The sequence below is a fragment of the Prionailurus bengalensis genome, chromosome C2 (genome assembly GCF_016509475.1).
Source record: "Prionailurus bengalensis isolate Pbe53 chromosome C2, Fcat_Pben_1.1_paternal_pri, whole genome shotgun sequence".
In the NCBI taxonomy this organism is placed as follows: domain Eukaryota; kingdom Metazoa; phylum Chordata; class Mammalia; order Carnivora; family Felidae; genus Prionailurus; species Prionailurus bengalensis.
In genome coordinates, this window is record NC_057350.1 from 153,548,155 (window position 1) to 153,570,655 (window position 22,501).

The following is a 22,501-nucleotide window of genomic DNA, read 5'->3' on the forward strand; positions in this document are numbered from 1 at the left end:
TCTGGATACAGGTAATGGAGAATACAAAAAAACAAAAAACGAAACCCTGAACATATCTTTAAACAAATGTCAGTTTCTGGTAAATTCTACCAAGCATAAATTTAGACTACTTAGAAGGTCAGCTGAGGATTTTTAAAGTTTTCATCACTATTTCATTGAAGAGAATCAAGGTTCAGGTGATAGCTAATATATCACAGCAAGTATATGGCCAACCCAACACCCTTTTTAAATTTATGTTTGGAAATAATTTCAAACTTACAGAAATTTATTAGAGTAAGAACAGTACAAAGAACACAAGTATACCTCTGACCCAGATTCACCCATCATTAACTTTTTTTCCTTATCTCTCTTTTTAAACACACACACACACACACACACACAACCAATCATATTGCTCTTGTACTATCTGAGAATTCGTTGCATAGACTGTAGCTGTTTACCACTGAACCATTACTGTGTATTTCTTAAGAACAGGGCTATTCTCTTCTATAACTTCATACTGCTATAGTAGTAAATTTCAGTAAATTTCACAATAATGCTAATTTTCATCAGCTAGTCCGGGCATTTGCCAAGTTGTCCAGTATGCGGTAACTATTTTTCCCCTTGTAACTAATAGGCAAGCTGTGGAGAAGACACTTCAAGACCCTGAAAATATTCTGCTCATCAAAAATTTCCCCTATACTTAGCACCCACTGATGATCCTTGTCTGACCTAATTTTTATGACTGCTATCATGGCTATAAAGTGATGATTTTGCCCTCCAATACTCCTCTACATTTCCCAGTCAGCACCGGCAATTTACTGTAATGAAAAACCATCCCTCTCCCCCACTTATAATCTACCTATTCATTATTGGCACAGACTCATAGAGTCCTAGTTTTTAAATGGTTTACAAATTATTACTGCATTTAAGGATTTTGATAGTTAAATTCTAATTTGGTCAGTGGGAGCTCATTCAATCTGGGCCTTGTATTATTATGATTTTTTTTTTTTTAAATAAAACACTTTTTTTTTGACAACAGAAGATATTCCAGATTCATCTTGCATTTTCCCTGTGTAAGCCCTGGAATCAGCCATTTCTCCAAGAGGCCCTTGTTCTTTTAGTACAGAATGGCATTAAAGACCAAGATCTGGGAATAAATTGTGCTCACTGTTCTTGTTTTCCTGACTCTCTGCATACCTGGTAACCTCTGATTGGATGCCAGATACTGTGACTTTTATCTTGCTGCATGCTGACAATTTTGTATTTCTATAAATCTTCTTGAGCTTTGTTCTGGAGTACAGTCAAATTACTTGGAAACAGTTTCATCCTTTCAGATTTTGCTTTATGAGTTGTTGACTGGATCTGGAGCAGTGCTCAATCTAGGGCTATACGCTCCCCACTACGTAGACAAGCTTTCTGAGAACTCTACCCAATGTCTTGTGAATGACAGGTTTCCACACTCTGGCTGGTAGAAATGGGCACTGCTGCTGGCTCTCTGTGAGGGCTGGGTGCTGCTATCCCGTCTCAGGCAGTTTTCTCACATGTATTCCTTGAAGAGTATTCCACTGAACCCTCAAAAGGGAACCTCTGCAGACTTCTGAGCTTCTCTCTGTGTGTAGATCTCTCCTCCCTGGTACTCTACTGATTTTATCTGCTTCTGTCTCCCTGGACTCTTAGCCCTATTTCCTCAACTCAGGAAAACACTTTTCAAGCCATAATGAAGGGAACAGTCAATCAAATAAAACTGCTCCATAAATGGAAGAATGGGCAGAGGACATTAAAATGGTTATTATAACTATACTATAGTTATAATACACATTAGCTTCAAAAAGTTAAGTAGAGACATGAAAGTGTAAAAAATGAACAAGCATGAAATCAAACTTGTAAAATATTACCATGTCCGTGATATAAAATAGACTGAATGGGATTAGCAGCAATCAGGTATTGCAGAAGAAAAGATGAATGAATTTGAAGGCCCACAACAGAAACTGTGCAAAATAAGACTGAATAAAAAGAGAATTTTTAAAAAGGAAAATCAGTGAACTTGCAGACAATTTTAAGCAGACTAATATACATGTTATTGGAGCCTCCGAGGTGCATGAAGGGCAGAAAAAAATATTTGAAAATATAATGGCTGAAAATTTCCAAACTTGATAAAAATCTATACACCCACAGATACATGAAAATAAATAAACCCAGGCATATCAAAATCAAATTGCTCAAAAAACCATTCAAAAAGAAAAAAAATATTAAAAGCAGCAAGAGTAAAAAGACATGTAACTTATAAAAGAACAAGACAAGGGATACCAGATTTCTCAATAGAAACAATGCAAACAAGAATATGGTGAAACAACATCTTCAAAATACTGAAAGAAAAAGCCTATCATTCTAAAATTCTATACCTAGCAAAAGTATCTTTCAAAACAAAGATACAAACAATAGAGACATTTTTGGACAAAAAAACCTTAAGCAAATCATCACCAACAGATCCACACTACAAAAACTGTTTAGGGAAGTTCTTAGGAACGTCCAAAAAAGGAAATGATATAAAGATGGAAATTTGGATCTCCATAAGAGTCTATTTTGAATATGTGCTGAATTCTGTCAAAGCTTTTTTGGAACATATCAAAATAAGAATATGACTTGACCTCTCTTTAGGCCTATTAATATTACAAGATTTCCTAATACTGAACCATCCTTGCACCCTACTCCATGTGATCATGGCATTTACTTTCAACATAGTTCAGTTTAGTTTTAAAAGACCCTCCTTTCACAAAAGAATTCACAGCATCAAAAATGGCTAATGTGAAAACTACAAAAGTGTATAATTTTCTATGCTGTTTACATATCAGTGTATTAGGTTACAAAATACCATAAAATCCTATATGTATTTCAGAACTACAAAATTTTAAATAAATTTCTCTTACAGTTAGCTAGGGGGTAATAGTCAGACATTGAAACACTATAATTTTTCTTCGCAAATATTGTGTGTTGGTCAGAGAAAACACTGTATCATCTCTTTCATAGGAAGCTAGAACTACAAGATTCATGTACCTCTACCTTCCTCTGATCACTTTAATAGAACATTACAAAAGAATACTGATTTAAGGAGGAATCATATGAAAAAGTAAGGAGAAAGTCTCTTTTCACAGTCTCACATTTTAATAAGCTCACAATTGTATGTAATCAAATGTTTATATCTGTTATCTCCTGAAGAGCTTTCCAAGGTTAGAATGTAATAAATTTTTACCAATTTTCCTTGGCAAAGTCTTTACAAACTTAGCTCTGCAAAAAGACTAGACTCAAAGACTTCAGCTAACAAGATCAACAAGTCTTCAATGTTGACCAGCAAGTCATAAGTGCTATGACGGAGCAGGTCTTATAAGCAGGCAGACATGTACCACCTACCCACCATTCATACCACAAAAAGGTTCTAGGCAGTAAAAGCCACGATGAACCTCAAACATTAGTATTTCTCATGTACATTTCTGTTCTTAGGAATGAGTCCTAACAATCAACTTGAGGCATTAACTTTAGGCAAGAGTGATGGAATAAAACCAAAACAAGACCCCTGTCTATACACACACACACACACATACACACACGCGCGCACACACACACACACACACACACACACGCATGCACCCACGTACATAAACACCAAAACATACACCCTCCAGGATATACCAACTGAAGAAAGGTATATTGTTCTTCTTCAGGCAGAAGGTTAGCAGACTTCAGGGAAAAAGTTTTGATTGTTAGGCTTTCAAGTTCAATAATCTCTTCTTCTGCAATGTCTCATCAGCCATTAATCCTATCAAGTGTATTCTCATCCCAGACACAGTAGTCCCCTTCTCTAGATTTTGGTCATTTCATATGCCCTAAATATCGTATCCAAACAGATGTGTCAGTCCACTTTTTCACGTAGAATTAAATGGGTTCCTATTGTTAATAACTTGCTCAAGGAAATTCTATCGCTAACACTTGTATTTTTCACACTTCAGCTGTCAAACTGAACAGAACCAAAGAATATAGCGTATCTCAGAGGCTTCAGACAAAAGATAGAGCTCTAGCTAAAGCACACAGTTTAACAAAACTTACCCTGAGTTGTGAAATTGCTGCTTTCCCTTCCTCACTTTCTTCATCAAATTCATCATCACTCCACTCCCAGCCGCCATCTTCTGTCTTATGAAGGCGGCCACTAGAACCCGGTACTCTCCGAACCTGCACATTAGGAAAAGAGATGTGGATTATGGTAGTGCTTGGTATTTACTATGTATACTATACATATCTTCTACTCCTCACTTGCTCTTTGTGCTCCACTATCGGTCTTTACTCCCACCACTGACTTTCCCTACGCTTCTATACTCTTGAGCCCAAACACCATCCAAATCCTCCTTATGTGAAGTCCTAGACCAAATCTTATTAATGGTTTCATGTTCCGAGAAATTTAGAAGTTTTTTCAGCCCCCAAAATAAATAAATCCAAGATAAAGAAGATTCTGCTTTTTTCATTCTAAAAACCACAATTATACCTACAGTTTCAAGAGTACTATCGCTGCACAAGTTTTGTTAAGAAAAACAGCAATTTCCTAACTTTTATCCTCTTACTCACAGGGAGCCACTTTTAACTCATTTTGGCTTATTCTTTTTAAATTAACATTCATCTCTCCAAGACTGTGTTCTTATTATTACCCCTTGAATTTTTGGTTTTAGGAATTATCTACTGGACTTCAAACTATAAAAGATAAGAATTTAATCCTATTATCAACCCCCCTCTTTTCTCAAGATACACTGCAATTTTGGTTAAATCAAAATTCAGTGTTTCCATGACATGATTGTATAAATGATACAGTTAAGTCTTATTGTGTACTACAATTACTTTTCTCTACTGTATAACTTTTTTGTTTCCCCTATAGTTAATATTTGCTTATTTTTATGTACTTGTCATATTTATCCCCAAATTCTCTGTATAAATCTCCTCTCACCATATTCATATACATTATTAGGTATTCATCACCTTCCTGAGGAAGACCCTCACCAGAGCCTCCCACCTAGACTGGTTTCACACCAGCTCTGGACTTCAGATCTCACTCTATCATCAGCTCTGTTTCCTGGACCACACGACTTCCTTGTTCTCAGTTTAAGCACTTCCTCCATTATTAGCATAGCACATTAACTGAAGCCATGCATTTCTCAACTTTTTGAGTCCGTCCCTACCCTTCACTTATAGTTTGCCTGGTAAAAAAGTCTGGGTTAGTAGAAAAACTTTCTTTCATAATGTTGCACACAACTGCTTCGTTGTGACCTGGCTTCCAGAGGAGCAGTCCGTGATCTTTCCCTTTTCTCTGGAAGCTACGGGATCTTTTTTTTTGCCTCCAGTATTCTGAGCTAGCATGGCAATGTGTCTTAGTGCTGGTCTATTTCCATTCATTGCACTAGGGCTCTTTCAATCTGGAAATTCAGGACTATCTGTTTTGGAAATTTTTCTTGAATTATTTCTTCAGTGATTTCCCTTGTTTTTCTCGGTTCTGCTTTTCTAGAACTCTTTACTCAAAGACTGAACCTTCTCAAATGATCCTCTAATGTTGTTGTCTTTTTCTCCTGTAATCTATCTCTTGGCCATCTGGGGTCTATTTTCTGGGAAATTTCCTCAGCTGTACCATACAACCTGTGTATTGAATATTTTCATTTCTTCTCTGACGTTTTCAATTTCCAAGAGCTTTTTGTTCATGGAGGTGTCACTGTCTATATGCTCCTCTTCTAAAGTAACAGCTTTAGAAGGGGCGTCTGGGTGGTTCAGTTGGTTAGGCATCTGACTTCGGCTCAGGTCATGATCTCATGGTTGTGAGTTCGAGCCCCACGTCGGGCTGTGTGCTGACAAGTCAGACCCGGAGCCTGCTTTGGATTCTGTGTTTCCTTCTCTCTCTCTCCCTGTACCCCACTCGTGCTCTGTCTCTTTCTCTCTCAAAAATAAATTAAACATGTAAAAAACATTTAAAGTAACAGCTTTATTGAGATATAATTCATATACCATATAATAATACCATTTAAGGCATACAATTCCATTTTTTTTTTTTAGTATATTCAGAGTTGTGAAACCATCTCTACAATGAAATCCAGATCACTTTCCTCACTTCCCCACACCGCAAAAAACACCACGTAACCATCAGCAGTCACTGCCCATTTCCGTACAATCCTCCCAGTCCTGGGCAACCTTGCATCCACTTTGTCTCCGTACGTTTGCCTATTCCGGACATTTCACATAAATAGAATCAGATAATATGTGGTCTTTTATAACCAGCTTATGATGAGCACAAGGTTTTAAAGGTTTTACTCACATTATGACATGTATCAGCACTTCATTTCTTTTTACTGATGAATAAATATTTCATCATACGGACACATGACATTTTATATATCCATTCACCAAGAGATGAAGAATCGGGTTGTTGCCACTTTTTGGTTATTATGAATAATGCTGCTGGGAACATTCCTGTACGCATCTTTGTGTGTACATGTTTTCCATTCTCCCAGGTATGCCTAGGAGCGGAACTCTTCATATGCTCATATGGCAGCTTTGTTGAGTCTTTTGAGAAACTGCCAGACTACTTTCTAACGTGGCTGCACCACCTCACATTTTCATCAGTAGCGCGAGGGTTCCAATTTCCCTACATCTTTATCAACACTTGCTACTGTCTGTCTTTTTTATTATAATCAACCTAGTGGGTCGTCACTGTTTTTGTGTAGCGTGAGGAAACGGCTCAACTCCACGCTTCACTCTGGTGGCTGCAAACAGTGATTTAACAGAGTCCAGAATTAATTCATCAATTGTGTAACATCCCTTTTCATTCTAGTAGACAGCTCACATAGGCATACTGTGGACTAATGATATTTGATGAATAAAAATATACCAAAGGATGCTAAAGAATTGAAAAAAATGAGTATTATACTATTAACAACGAATTACCTAACATATACTTTCAAAATGCAGAAGTACATTTACTCTAACCAATTTCCTAGAAAACTGGAGTTAAATCCCCATTTACCTTTTTAGCTCTTTCAGAAATAGTTGGTGCTCTCTGCAGTATTTTCTCTTGAAGAAATTCTTTATTCTGCAGAGGAAAAATACGTTTTCTTCTTAAAAGAAGCTTTTATTGAACCACAGAAATTGACACCGAATATTCAAGCACAATTAAAATACCATATAGTAACTTTTATAAAGAAGTCTGAGGAACGCTTCCATTCTTTTATTCTGAAATTGAAGCTCCTTTAGTACATTACTACCATGGTTTCACAAACTGAGACAGAGCCTTAGTGTGCTGTATGAATATTATCCATGAAAAGTTTGCTTTACCCTAGGTCCTTTAGGATCATGGTCCCACACTTCCAACTACAGTAACATCGCACTTACCCGTTAGCTCTGGGAAATGAGAGTTTTACCAAATTCAGTAGTAAAACCTTTGAACTGAGAGTTCAGTATTTTTCACAGATTGTATTTAATAATGGCAATATTCACTGTTCTTGTTCTAAGTTTAACCTGATGTTGAAATTAATTTATATGAAAAACACATTTACCAATTCTAAAGCATGTGTCTTAATTACCAAAGGTTGTACAGATAAAGCTCCCAGCAATTATTTGATCTACTTTTCCAAACATCACTTTTGGATCACTTTTCCAAACATTATCATCTAAAGATAAAACAACTTCTGAGCAGTGAATCTAATTTAGGTAACTGAGGTAGGTCACATGAACACGTAAAATCAAAAGTTAGAATTTCTTACCTTTGCTTTTTGGAAAAATTTGTGCCTTAACAGTTCTGCTGCTGTTGGTCTAAAACCAGAAAAGAACGTTTTAATAGTTAATTCAAGTGTAACTGTGGGTTTCCATCTTCAAAAATGAGAAAATGATTTCTTGAGCAGCAAGATAAAATCTCAGTGTTCTCCACTTTCCTTAACGGGCTAAAAAGCAAAAAGCAGGATAAACTCGGTACAAGACATTGAGTAGAGAAGAAAACCCAAATAGAAATGTTCTGATAATAATTATTGTAGGTTCTTTGCAAAATTCATTAGTGAAATGTTTCTTTTGGAATCATGATTTCTTAGTGGCTTCCAATATACTTGCTATTATTTTCTCAAGAATATTATTTCCCAATTATATAGACAAATATCTACTTTAACAAGTCGTAAAAATAAATTTAATCTCACATAGAGGAAATGGACCAAATCAAGCTGCTTCTTGCCATGTGGCTGCTTGCCAGCCCTTCAACTTATGTAAATACATAGTCTTAAAAATAGATCTGATGGGGCCTGGGTGGCTCAGTTGGTTAAGCATCTTGATTTCAGCTCAGTTTGTGATCTCATGATTGTGAGACTGAGCCCTGCATCAGCCTCAGCACTGGACATGGAGCCTACTTAAGATTCTCTCTCCCTCTCTCTCTGCACCCCCCCCCCCCGCTTGCACTCTATCTCAACACACACACACACACACACACACACGCACGCACGCACGCAAATAGATCTCACAATTTCTTTTAAAAAACTGAAGATTCTAAAAGTAATGTATATATTCCCCAAATTGACTCTAAATTCAGTTTTTAACTGTACAGATAAAGGCATCATCACTGTCAGTTGTATAAACTTTTAAATAGTATGATTGAGAATAAAGAATAAACAATACTACACTTAAGAGACTGGACCTGATTACACCACATATCCCACTATGTAACTCTGAGCAAATCTCTTCTCTAAGGTTCTGTATTACCTACCTGGTCAAGCCCCTGAAGGCAGTGGTTCTTAAATACGACTGTGTACTATTCTATCTGGGAGTTTCAAAAAAAAATCCCAATGCCCAGGCTGTACCCCATATCAATTAAAGCAGAATCAGTGTGTGTGTGTGTGGGGGGGGGGGCATCAGTAGTTTTTAAAATTTCCCAGGTGGTTTTAATGTGCATTCACACTTGAGAACCAGGGCTTCAAAGAAGATTGAGAAAACAGATTTGAATGTGCTATGCAAACTGAAAGTGGACTTTACCCTTCCTATGTTCTCGTTCATTATTGTACCAAAAAAAAAATGTTTTTTAATGTTTATTTTTGAGAGGGAGAGACACAGAGTGTGAGCAGGAGAGGATCAGAGAGAGAGAGGGAGACACAGAATGCAAAGCAGGCTCCAGGCTCTGACCTATCAGCACAGAGCCCGACACGGGGCTTGAACTCACGAACAGTGAGATCAGACCTGAGCCGAGGCCAGATGCTCAACCGACTGAGCCACCCAGGCACCCCCTCTATGTTCTCATTCAATCAAGATTTCAGTATGGTCAACAGTTTGCACACCACTGCTTCTTATGATTCATCCCTTTCTTCTAGGTTCATTTCCTTCTTTCTAAAGTTCTCTCTCTCTCTGTATACACACACACACACACACACACACACACACACACACACACATATACATATATATTTAATCCAAGTTAGTTACCATATAGTGCAATATTAATTTCAGGAAAAGAATTCAGTGATTCATCACTTACATAGAAGTGCTCATCCCAACAAGTGCCCTCCTTAATGTCCATCACACATTTATCCCTTCCCCCCACCCACCTCCCCTCCAGCAACCTCAGTTTGTTCTCTGTATTTAAGTCCTACGGTTTGTCTCCCTGTTTTTGTCTTGATTTTGCTTCTCTTACCCTATGTTCATCTGTTTTGTTTCTTAAATTCCACGAATGAAATTATATAATATCTGGTTTTCTCTAACTTATTTCGCACAGCATAATACAGTCTAGTTCCATCCACGTTGTTGCAAATGGCAAGATTTCACTTTTTGATTGCTGAATATATATGTATATATATACATATACATATATATATGTGCGTGTGTGTATATACATACATGTATGTATGTATACACACACGCACATATATATGTATATGTATACACACATATATGTATATATGTATATACGCACACGCACATATATATATATACACACATACATACACACACACACACACACCCCACATCTACTTTATTCATTCATTAGTCGATGGACATTAAGGCTCTTTCCATACTTTGGCTATTGTCGATAGTGCTGCTATAAACACTGGGATACATGTGCCCCACAGAATCAGCATTTTTGTATCCTTTAGATAAATACATAGTAGTGCAATTGCTGAGCTGTAGGGTAGTTCTATTTTTAAATTTTTGAGGAACCTCCACACTGTTTTCCAGAGCGGCTGCACCAGTGTGCATCCCCATCAACAGTGCAAGAGGTTCCTCTTTCTCCTCATCCTCGTCAACATCTGTTGTTGCCTCAGTTGTTAATTTTAGCCATTCTTACAGGTTTGAGGTGGTATCTCATTGTGGTTTTGATTTATATTTCCCTGACTATGAATGATAATGATAAAGTAAAATTTACAGGAGTTCTTTGCTAAAATGTGATTGGAAATTTGTGTCTGAAAAAATCTCAATTTCATGCTTATTCTTGAATAAGAGTTTGACTGGATGGAGAATTCTGGGTTAACAGTAATTTTCTTTCAGCATTATTCCGATATATTCTGGCCTCAACTGATTATTATTGGGAAAGTGGCTATCAGTCTACCTGCTATTCCTCAGTAGGTAATCTGCCCCCTCAGTTTGCATTTAATAGATTCTCTTTGCCTTTGTAGTTTCATGACTCATGTACAAATGGGAAAAGGGAAAAAACCGCTTGGAATTTGGGGGGATGGTTCTTTAATCTGAGGATATAGGTATTTCATCAATTGTACAAAATTCTCAGCCATTATTTCTTTGAATATTGCTTCTCCCATTCTCTCTAATCTCTCCTGGAAAGTCTCTATATGTGCATGTGTATGTATGTACACGTGGATGTACATATGCATGCATACATGCACATGCAAACACACACACACACACACACACACACACTGAACCATCTCATTCTGTCTCCCAAATGTTCATTCTTTTCTATTTCCGTTTAAAAAATTTTTTTTTAACGTTTATTTTTGAGAGAGTGACACAGCATGAACGGGGGAGGGTCAGAGAGAGAGGGAGACACAGAATCTGAAGCAGGCTCCAGGCTCTGAGCTGTCGGCACAGAGCCCGACGCGGGGCTCGAACTCACAGACCGCGAAATCATGACCTGAGCTGAAGTCGGGAGCTTAACCGACTGAGCCACCAGGCGCCCCTCTATTTCCCTTTTTAAAAATCTTTCCGTGTTGCATTCTGAGCCATTTCCTCAATATAGTGTAGTGTGATTGAGTAAGAGCAGGAACTCTACAGTCAAATTGTATGGGTGGCAATTCTAGCTCCAACATTTTCTGGCTGTGTGACTTTGGGCAATGGTACTTAACCTCTCTATGTTTCAGTTTCATTCGTAAAACAGCGAAGATAATAGTGTCATCCTCAAGGGATGATATATGTTAAGATGATGTATGTCCAGTGTTTACAACACTACCTGGTAACTTGATTAGGAGTCAATAAATAATTCTCTTTTTTGTGTGCTTTACTGGCTGTTCTATTTAACCAACCCATCTAAGTTTTTTTCTGAACTTGGAAATGTTCTCAACAAGGTATAATTTTGGCTTACAAACTGGAAATAGATGTTCTACAGCTTCTAGATATTTTTCTTTTTTAAAAAACTTTTTTATTTTGAAATAATTTTAAGCTTATAGGAAGATGCAAAGATACTACAGTGTTTCTACATGCCTGTCACCAGCTTCCCCTACTGCTAACATTTTATATAACCATGGTATAATTATCAAGATATTAACTAAACTAAAAATATTAACATTGCTATACTATTATAGAATTTATTTTTAAAAATATTTATATTTATTTATTAAAAAAAAATTTTTTTTCAACGTTTATTTTTATTTTTGGGACAGAGAGAGACAGAGCATGAACGGGGGAGGGGCAGAGAGAGAGGGAGACACAGAATCGGAAACAGGCTCCAGGCTCTGAGCCATCAGCCCAGAGCCTGATGCGGGGCTCGAACTCATGGACCGCGAGATCGTGACCTGGCTGAAGTCGGACGCTTAACCGACTGTGCCACCCAGGCGCCCCTATATTTATTTATTTTTGAGAGAGAGCCCGTGCCCATAAGCAGGGAGGGGCAGAGAGAGAGAGTGGGAGATACAGAATCCTAAGCAGGCTCCAGGCTCCTGTCAGCATAGAGCCCAACGTGGTGCTCAAAGCCACAAAATGTGAGATCATGACCTGAGCTGGAGTCCGACACTTAACTAACCCAGGCGCCCCAATTACAGTCTTTAATATATTAATATTGGTATAACACTATAGACTCTATTCAGATTTCCCCAGTTTTTGCTCTAACGTCGTGTGTCTGTTCCGCGATCTAATTAAGGACACCACGTTTCATTTAGTCTTCATGTTTTTTTATCTCCTCCAATCTGGGATACTTCCTCAGTCATCCCTTTCCTTACTTGTGAAGAGTGCTGGTCAGGGAGTCTGTAGCTTATTCCTCAATTTGGATGTGTCTGATGTTTTCTCACTACAGACTGAAGTTAAAGATTTTGGGAAGGAACACTTCAGAGGTGATACGCCCTGCACCTTGTATCAGGGAGTATATAATAATCAATATGCCTTCTTACTGGTGATGTTAACCTGGATCACTTGTGACAGAGCTGTCCACCAGGTTTCTCCACTCTAAAGCTACTATATGTCCTTTTTCATACTCGATTCATCGGAAGCAAAACACTAAGTCTAGCCTACGCTCAAGGGAATCCATTAAATTTTACAGTTTTGTTACTTTATTTTTCATTTCTAAGCAGCTTTGTTTGTTTTCTTGGTCACAGTCATATTCTTTTTTATGGTTTTGATTTCTTCCATTAGGATTTTAATTATTATTATTTCTTAAATTTTTAACATTTTTATTTATTTTTGAGACAGAGAGAGATAGAGCACAAGCAGGGGAGGGGCAGGGAGAGAGGGAGACACAGAATGCGAAGCAGGCTCCAGGCTCTGAGTTGTCAGCACAGAGCCCGACGTGGGGCTCGAACTCATGGACTGTGAGATCATGACCTGAGCTGAAGTCGGACGCTTAACCGACTGAGCCACCCAGGCGCCCCAATTATTTTAAATATACTTATTTTATAGATTCTTCAGGTATCTCTGCATTATCCAAAGCTTCTGGAGCACTGATTCTCCTGTTCGCTGTGTCTGCAGACTCGTTTGCTGTGTACTATCTTACTGTGTGTTTTATAATTTCGGAGTGTGATCTCTTCAATGGGGCATTATTTGGAGGAATCTCATGGACCTCGAGTTTGGAACAGTTCGAACAGTACAGTTTTCTAGTTGCTTCTGTCAGAAATAAAACTGGCTTGGCAATAATTCTTTTTTACTCTTTAATCTTGTGGGTTCCTGGATAATATGGGTAGTATAAATTCAGACTGTCGACCTACACAATGTCCAGGTCAGAGGATTTGATTATTCAAGACAAGTTTTCGTTGTGTCTTTGTGATGATGGACACATATTTTGTTTTCTGGTCCATCCTTTTACTCAGAAGGCTGACTTGTGGAGGTCTTAGTCTTAAGCAGGGATCTCAGTTCAGATCCCCAGTGGCTGGACCCAAGATCTCATTTCCAGTCCCACGTGGGAGTTTGAAATCTAACCGAGTAGGTTATTAAAAGGAACAGTGTCCCACTGAGGGCAGCCACAGGATTGGTTCATGATATTTCTTCCCTGATTTGTTCTTTTTTTTTAATTTGATAAATTTGTTCAGCATTTATAGGTGTTTGTGACAAATTCTGTTAATTAACTAAAGCAGAAGCAGAAGTCTCCTATCTTTTATACCAATTTGTTCAGAAACAAAGTTCTAATGGTACAAGTTTGACCTTTGCTACCTATTTTTCTTACCTTTTCTAATATTTCCAACAATAAATTCTGAAGCCCCATTAAGTATACTGATGACATGACTTCAATTGAAATCTTTTATTTTTGTTGATCTTCACAGAAATCAAAATTTAAAAATTCTTAGTGCTAAAAAACTGAGTGGAATATGTACGTGAAACAGAAAAATGAGATACAGAACAAACTGAACCCTGGTTCAGGATCAGAAGTTTCGGATTCAAGTCCCACCTCAATGACTAGGTAGCTGGTTGACCTCACAGATAAAAGGTTGTACTCAGTGACTTCCAACATATTTGATTCTGTTTAATTCATAAAGATACACACATTAGATGATCATGTTTATTCACTTACTTGGCATCCAATCTGTCTAGCGTTAACAAGTAAGGGCTATGAATTTTTGGTATGATTAGTAAAATCTTTCCAATAAGGAAATACATATATGATTACGTGGCCTTAGATATAACACTGGCTATGTGTATTTCTTTTGTTATTAAAATTGTAAACAGCATTAAGATACTTGTTTGCTCATAACTTTTAAGTACAAGCTGAAAACAAGTCCTCCCACTAACTTGGCATTTTATTAACACAGAGAGTTCACAATGTACAGATTTATAAAAACGTAACCAGGAAATAGCTGAACTATTTAGAGTATACACCATATACTAAAAAGAAGGGAGAAAGTAATTCATTTCCAATCTAGTGTAATAGTCTCTGTATATTTTTTCTAAAGTTTATATTTAAATAAATATATGTGAATACGCAGAAATAATTTTCTGCACATGAATGTAGGTACGTGATACTTAGACTTCCCACAATGGTTCACATATTTGATGAAGACAAACGTAACCTTTATCTCATATTTTACCTTTTTTCTGGATCCTTTTGAAGGCACAATGAAATCATTTTCCTAAATGATTTTCCATATTTTTTCAGCATTTCTTTATCTTGAACGCCAGTTTCCAGAGAAGGAGGATCATTTTGTAGTGTCAGCATTAAAACCTGGAAGAATTTTTGATACAATATAAACTTGTGAAGATTCAGTAAAGTACTGTGGCCAAGATTCTTCAATATAGACAACCTCACAATACGTGAGGCTGTATTTTCTGAAAGTTCACATCTAGACCAGTTGTTTGGAATACTGTTATTTAGACCTTTTCCACACAAACAATATCCTACAGACAGTTGGCTTCCCAGGTAACAGTAACTGTTGCAAGGGCTCAACAGTATTAGCAATGAATGTCCTTTAGTTAGAAACCTTTCTTCACAGGGCGCCTGTGTGGCTCAGTCTGTTCAGTATCTGACTCTGGCGTAGATCGTGATCTCATGGTTCCCTCTCTGTCCCTCCCCTGCTCACCCTCTCTCACTCTCAAAATAAAGAAACATTAAAAAACAAAACACAACATAACACCCCTTTCTTCAGGTCCTCTGTCCCCTTCCTTCCTTCCTTCCTTCCTTCCTTCCTTCCTTCCTTCCTTCCTTCCTCCTTTCTTTTCTTTCTTTTCTTTTCTTTTCTTTTCTTTTCTTTTCTTTTCTTTCTTTCTTTCTTTCTTTCTTCCTTCCTTCCTTCCTTCCTCCTTTCTTTTCTTTCTTTTCTTTTCTTTTCTTTTCTTTTCTTTTCTTCCTTCCTTTCTTTCTTTCTTTCTTTCTTTCTTTCTTTCTTTCTTTCTTTCTTTCTTTGTTTGTTTCAAGAGCAAGAAGGGGAGGGGCAGAGAGAGACAGAGAGACAGAGACAGACAGAGAATCCCAAGCAGGCTCTCCACTGTCAGCACATAGCCTGATGTGGGGTTTGAACTCATGAACCACGATATAATGACCTTAGCTGAAATCAAGAGTCAGACACTTCACCAACTGAGCCACTCAGGCTCCTCCTCTGAACCCATTCTCACACTGCCAAACTACTTTAAAAAAAAATGTAAAGTCAGGGTGCCTGGGTGGCTCAGTCGGTTGAGCACCCAACCTCAGCTCAGGTCATGATCTTGCAGTTCGTGGGTTCAAGCCCGGAGTCAGGCTCGCTGCTGTCAGCCTGTCAGTGTGGAGCCCGCTTGGGATCCTCTGTCGCTCTCTCTCTGCCCCCCCTCGCTTGCACTCTCTCAAAAACGAACATTTATAAATAAATAAATAGATAAATAAATAAATAAATAAAGTAGAATCCTAGCAAAATAATAAAATAAAATAAAATAACAAGTAAAACCATGGCTGATTTTACCTATTCCTGGCTCTGTTTTAACATGACCCCTTGTAATCTGGCCTTCTCTTCCCAGAATTCCTCCGGCACTTGGATCCCAGAAATCGCTGATGCTGCCTACTTAATAGAGCTACGGCCTTTTTCACTTCTCAGTCTTCCACCTTCTCTGCGGTAACTGACTATTTTGATTATTCTGTCCATCCTAAATCTCTTCCTTCTCTGACTTCCATGGCAACATACTAGCTTGACGCACTGAGGTGTAAGTAATGAAGGTCATATTTATGTGGTGGGATTGGGGGTGATTTGTGTTTTTCTAGACTGTGTGACTTTTTTTATAAAAGCATAAGCCATTTTTCTTTTGTTTTTTTTTTAAGTTTATTCATCTGTTTTTGAGACAGAGAACACAGTGGGGGAAGGGCAGAGAGAGAAAGGGAGGGAGGGAGATAGAGAATCCGAAGCAGGGTCCAGACTCCTAGCTGTCAGTGCAGAGCCTGACATGGAGCCCAAACCCCTGAACTACAAGATCATGAGCTGAGTGAAGTCGGATGCTTAGTCGACTGAGCCACCCTGGCACCCCATAAGCATAGGCCATTTTTCTAAACACAAAGTCAACACTACTTTAAAATAAAATAGGGAATAAAAAGGGGTTGTAGTTAGAATTAACACTTGCTTTTCAGATTCACTTTATATTTTACTGAAATGGAATTACTAAAAGCTGGAGGTATTTCTCATTCCGAGCAAACAGGCTAACATGTATGTGTTTGGCTACAATGCTGGAGTCACTGCCGGCAATGGATGAAAAGTAAACCTCATCTCCTCCCCCACCTCCTTTTGAGAAATAAACCATTCCTCTGTCCTCAAAATAGCTTCCCACTTCACAGTTATAAAAACTTATCCTTTTCAAATGCATTCACTCCTAGGATTAGTCTCTGAAAAGAAACTGGGACATGGGCTGGGGTAGGATGTTGACTGTGAACCTCACCTTCATTGGTGGATATTTATGATAAGGAGCTGCCCCGGTGGCAAGTTCAATTGCTGTGATCCCGAAACTCCAGATGTCCGCTTTGAAATCATAGCCTCGGACCTGTAAAGAACATAAAGATGTACATGATTACTTTTGCCACCCTAAAAGCACTTTTATTTTATTTCTCTTTTTAGTAATCTCTACACCCAGCCTGGGGCTTGAACCCACAACCCCGAGATCAAGTGTTACATGCTCTTATGACTGAGCCAGCCAGGTGCCCCTAAAAGTACTTTTAAAAGGAAGCTTCTAGGGGCGCCTGGGTGGCTCAGTCGGTTAAGCGGCCAACTTCGGCTCAGGTCTTGATTTTGCAGTCCGTGAGTTCAAGCCCCGCGTCGGGCTCTGTGCTGACAGCTCAGAGCCTGGAGCCTGTTTCAGATTCTGTGTCTCCCTCTCTCTGACCCTCCCCTGTTCACGCTCTATCTCTCTCTGTCTCAAAAATAAACGTTAAAAAAAAAATAAAAAAAAAATAAAAGAAGCTTCTAATATGTATCAAGAACCACGAAAGTGCTCATAAGCTTTTTTTAATTAAAAAATTTTTTTATACTTATTTATTTTTGAGAGAGAGAAACAGAGCACGAGCAGGAGAGGGGCAGAAAGAGAGGGAGACAAGAATCTGAAGCAGGTTCCAGGCTCTAAACTGTCAGCACAGAGCCCGACGTGGGACTCGAACCCACAAACCGTGAGATCAAGACCCAAGCTGAAGTTGGACACCCAACCAACTGAGCCACCCAGGGGCCAAGTTTTAAACCATTAAAGTAATCTAGAGTAAGCAAAAGCTAACTATACTTGGTAACAGAAGAAGAAAAAGCAATCCCAATAAATGTTCCCCAGAAATGGTGAAATTGTTAAGTATGGGATACTCAGTTAAAAGAAATGTTACATAGTCAACTAAAAGCAATGTAAATGAATTCTATATGAAAATATGGAAAATCACTTGTGATAAAGCATTTACGAAGAAAAAAGAATACACAATTCTTCACAAGTTTTGATACTATTATAAAAGTAAATCAACTGTTTCTTAAAATTTTTTTCTTAAAAAACATTTTTTAATGTTTATTTTTGAGAGAGACAAAGTGTGAGCGGGGGAGGGGCAGAGAGAGAGGGAGACACAGAATCTGAAGCGGGCTCTAGGTTCTGAGCCGTCAGCACAGAGCCTGATGCGGGGCTTGAACCCATGAACCGCAAGATCATAACCTGAGCCGAATCAGACACTTATCCGACTGAGCCACCCAGGGGCCCCTCTGTTTGGTTTTTTTAGAAAAAGAACTAGAACAAAATTGTTAGGCAGTAGTGGTAAGTCCTGTTTTCCAAATTTTCTATGTTACGGTATTGTTTTATCCTGTTATGGTACTATTTTAACCTGTTCCATAACTTAAAATGAAAAAAGATACAAGGGGTGTGAATATTTTCAAAGTTCTTAATGTGACCATGTTGCCAAATTTCTTTCCTTTTATACTGGCATGAGCACATTATAAAATTAAATATTTTCATTTTCCATCCTAAGCAACACAGGAGAAGAAATAGGTTGGTGGGGGTGGGGTAGGGTGGGGTGTGGTTGAGACCTGGAATTAAAGCTCCATATGATGTGCTGCCTTGGTGGGCCTCTAATGAGCCAAGTGCAAGTTCCCCTCTCCAGTCTGTTCCCAAGGGTAAAGTCCCCTAGCCCAACAACCCTGCTTATTAACTGGACAAGCAAAGTTCCTGCTTAGCCTCGAGTAGCAGGCTTCAGCTCCCCACCAGCCCTCAGAGTGAACCATATGAGCCGATCACACCCTCGCAAGGAAACCGAGGAGCACCTCACTCTCTCGATACTACAAAAGCCTGTTTCCCACAGCAACTGTTTATTCACTCTCTTCCTGAATACAGCCCCATGTGACATGCAGTGTCCTCCTCCCTGCAGCTATGTGTATATGCGACTAATAAACTGCTGTCGGTCTCACAGGCCCAGAACCAGGTGTTGTGTGTTCAGCATCAGCATTACCCTAGGGTGGGAATGCTTCCCTCACCAACAGGGCGAATACAGGCATCATAACGGAGTGAAAGTGAATTCGGTTCTACAATACCAACTTTGATGTATTTCTAGGACATTTAGGTAAAACATCTATAGGGAGCTGGAAACCTCCACCTAGAGGCTTAGGAAATAAGACTGGCATGATATACTTTAGAAAATATAATAGGTGAGGGCGCCTGGCTGGCTCAGTCGGTTAAGCGTCTGACTTCAGCTCAGGTCATGGTCTCACGGTCGGTGAGTTTGAGCCCCGTGTCGGGCTCTCTGCTGTCAGTGCAGAGCCTGGAGCCTGTTTCAGGTTGTGTCTCCCTCACTCTCTGCCCCTCCCCCGGTCACGCTCTGTCTCTATCAAAAACTGAATAAACGTTAAAGAAAGAAAGAAAGAAAGAAAGAAAGAAAGAAAGAAAGAAAGAAAGAAAGAAAGAAAAAGAAAGAAAGAAAGAAAGAAAGAAAGAAAGAAAGAAAGAAAGAAAGAAAGAAGGAAAGAAAGAAGATATAATAGGTGGGAAGTGGAGATGAGACACATTAGTGAGAGAAGAATTTGAGAACAAGGTCCTGGGACACAGAAGGAGAGACAGAAAAGAAGTCCGAGAAACGGCCTGACAGGGAGGGGAAGAATGAGGAAACTACACTAGGGAAGCTGAAGACGTAAATCAAGGGGGAAAGGTCCAAGTGCTTCAAATGACAGGACAACAAACAAGTAAAACAAGGAATAAGGAATGAGCATAATTTGAGAATAGCAGAGTATCCGTAAGGTGGCTAGATGAGTGACATCTGACTGTAGTTGTTTCAGAGCAAACGGAAACGGAGTTGTGGGCAAAACCAGTCCTTCAAAAACCGGAGCAGTGAAACTACATGTACAAAGATTAGGTCATTTAATTTGTAAAGCGGAAACTACTATTGAACCAGTCTTCATTATATTATTGCTTAGGTTGTGTGTGGTAGAAATCCTGAGTTTTATGTATCAGTTACAAAGATCTACAGGCTTTTTGCTGTTGTTGTTAACGGTGGACGGATCCTTAACCAAGGAACAGAGACACGGATCTCCCAAAGTTAGTGTAGCACATGTATCCCCTACTTTTTTTTTTTTTTAATGTTTATTTAGTTTTGAGAGAGACAGAGACGGAGTGTGAGCAGGGGAGGGGTGTGAGTAGGGGAGGGGTAGAGAGAGAGAGGGAGACACAGAATCCGAATCAGGCTCCAGGCTCTGACTGTCAGCACAGAGCCCGATGCGGGGCTTGAACTCACGGACCGCGAGATCATGACCCGAGCCCAAGTCGGACATCCAACCGACTGAGCCACCCAAGCGCCCCTGTATCCCGTACTTTTTAAAGGTTCCCGTTAAGCCACCTGGCTTCTATGGAAGACCTACAGTAGTAATCGCTTCTCGGCCTTTTGGCCAAGATCAAGTGTGGAAGACCTACAGTAGTGCCTGTTTACTGAAAGAAATCCGGAGGATTTCTACTTTTGTGAAAAAGGCAAAAAGCGAAAACGGCATCGCGCGTTTGCTCCTATAGCCAGCCGTCACGGAGGCAGTGCGCAGAGCCGCGAGACTGGTGCCGCCCAGCTCCTTCCCCAGTGTGTGCACATCTGCTCTTTATCTCCATTTATTTTGTGCATCCAATAGCAAGATGTGTTCTCTGCTTTCAGAAAAGCCTAAAAGAGGTCATTTCTTAGGCCTGGGAACGCTAAACAATTTTTCCAGATAAATTAATGGTGATCGCTTCTTCGCTTTGCACCATTTCAGCTTATCAAAGGTTTCACAGGAACAAACTGCTTTGCCTTAGTGGGGGAACCTGTATACCAAACAGAAGCAAACATTACTCCGTTTTTTCCATTCTGTAACAAAACCCTAAGCCATTTTTAAAAGACAAAACACAAAGAGTACCTGTTCCATAACTTCAGGTGCCATCCAGCAAGGAGTTCCAACAAAGGTCTTTCTCACTTTATTTCGGGTAATATCACCCCCAGTTGCTAAAAAAGCGCTAACCCCAAAGTCTGAAATAGATATAACAGCAAGGTATTAGAAATATGGCAACTAACACAAGTAAGTAGGAAAATAATATAGCTGTAGTCCTATCCACAAACAACACATTTTCTCTTCTTTCCACTGAGGTTCTTGACCAAATTAAGACACAGTTTAACACAGACCCATCCCAACGGATTTTCGTCCTCGCTCCAATCCATTCTATTAGCGTAGTCCTTCCAGACTAAAAAAGTCTATACCCATTAACAGTAACCCCTCCTTCTCCTCCCCAGCCGCGGGCAACCATCATTCTAACATTCGGCTTCTATGATTTTGAATACTCTTAAGGACCTCAAATAAACAAAAGCATACGCTATGTGTCTTTTGTAGCTGGGTTATTTTACTTAGTATGATGTCCTCAATGCCCATCCGTTTTGTAGCATATGACAAAATTTCCTTACTTTATAGGCTGAATAATATCCCACTGTGTGTATATGCCATATTTTGTGTATTCTTTCAATCGCTGAGGGACATTTGGGCTGCTTCCACATTTTGGCCATGGTGAATAATTGCTATCTCTCGATACTACAAAAGCCTGTTTCCCACAGCAACCGTTTATTCACTCTCTTCCTGAATACAGCCCCATGTGACATGCAGTGTCCTCCTCCCTGCAGCTATGTGTATATGCGACTAATAAACTGCTGTCGGTCTCACAGGCCCAGAACCAGGTGTTGTGTGTTCAGCATCAGCATTACTCACAGCATTTTAGGTGTCCTAAAATTATGTGAGTCCCTGCTCTCAGTTCTTTGGGATTCTAAACACAGAAGTGGAACTGCTGGATTACACAGTACAGTAATTTTAGGTATGTATGTATAAACGTATGTACGCAGAACAAGGAGGGGGGAAGGGCAGAGAGAGAGGGAGAGAAAGAGACAGAATCCTAATCCCAAGCAGGCTCCACGCTGAGTGTGGAGCCCGACACGCTCAATCTAAGGACTGTGAGATTATGACCTGAGCCAGAATCAAGAGCCAGACACCGAACAGACTGAGCCACCCAGGCACGCCGGTAATTTTGTTTTTCATTCTTTGAGGAACTGCCATATTATTTTCCACAGCAGCTGTACCATTTTCCATTGCCACCAACAGTGGCCAAAGGTTCCAATGTCTCCACATCATCTGCATTTTCTAGTCTTGGGTTGGTTTTTTTTTTCTTTTTCTTTTTTTTTTTTTAATTATTTTGAGAGAGAGAGAGAGAGATTAAGAGAGGTAGTGCACACGAGCAGGGGAGGGGTGGAGAGAGAAGCCCAAGTAGGCTCTGTGCTGTCAGCACAGAGCCCAATGTGGGGCTCCATCTCACGACCACGAGATCATGACCTCTGGAGCCAAATTCCAGAGTTGGATGAAATCAGGAGTCCACACTTAACCAACTGAACCACCCAGGCACCCTGGGGGTTTTTTGATAGCAGCCATCC

General features: G+C 39.3%; 1 protein-coding gene across 1 annotated transcript in view; it reads right to left on the reverse strand.

Moving 5' to 3' along the window:
- Positions 1 to 22,501, reverse strand: part of OXSR1 (oxidative stress responsive kinase 1) — a 105,035-nt gene that overhangs the window by 13,095 nt on the left and 69,439 nt on the right. Inside the window, 6 exon segments of the mRNA XM_043595740.1 lie at positions 4,084 to 4,206; positions 7,031 to 7,096; positions 7,767 to 7,815; positions 14,712 to 14,845; positions 17,014 to 17,115; positions 20,952 to 21,061. Coding sequence (XP_043451675.1) covers positions 4,084 to 4,206; positions 7,031 to 7,096; positions 7,767 to 7,815; positions 14,712 to 14,845; positions 17,014 to 17,115; positions 20,952 to 21,061 — 584 coding nt within the window.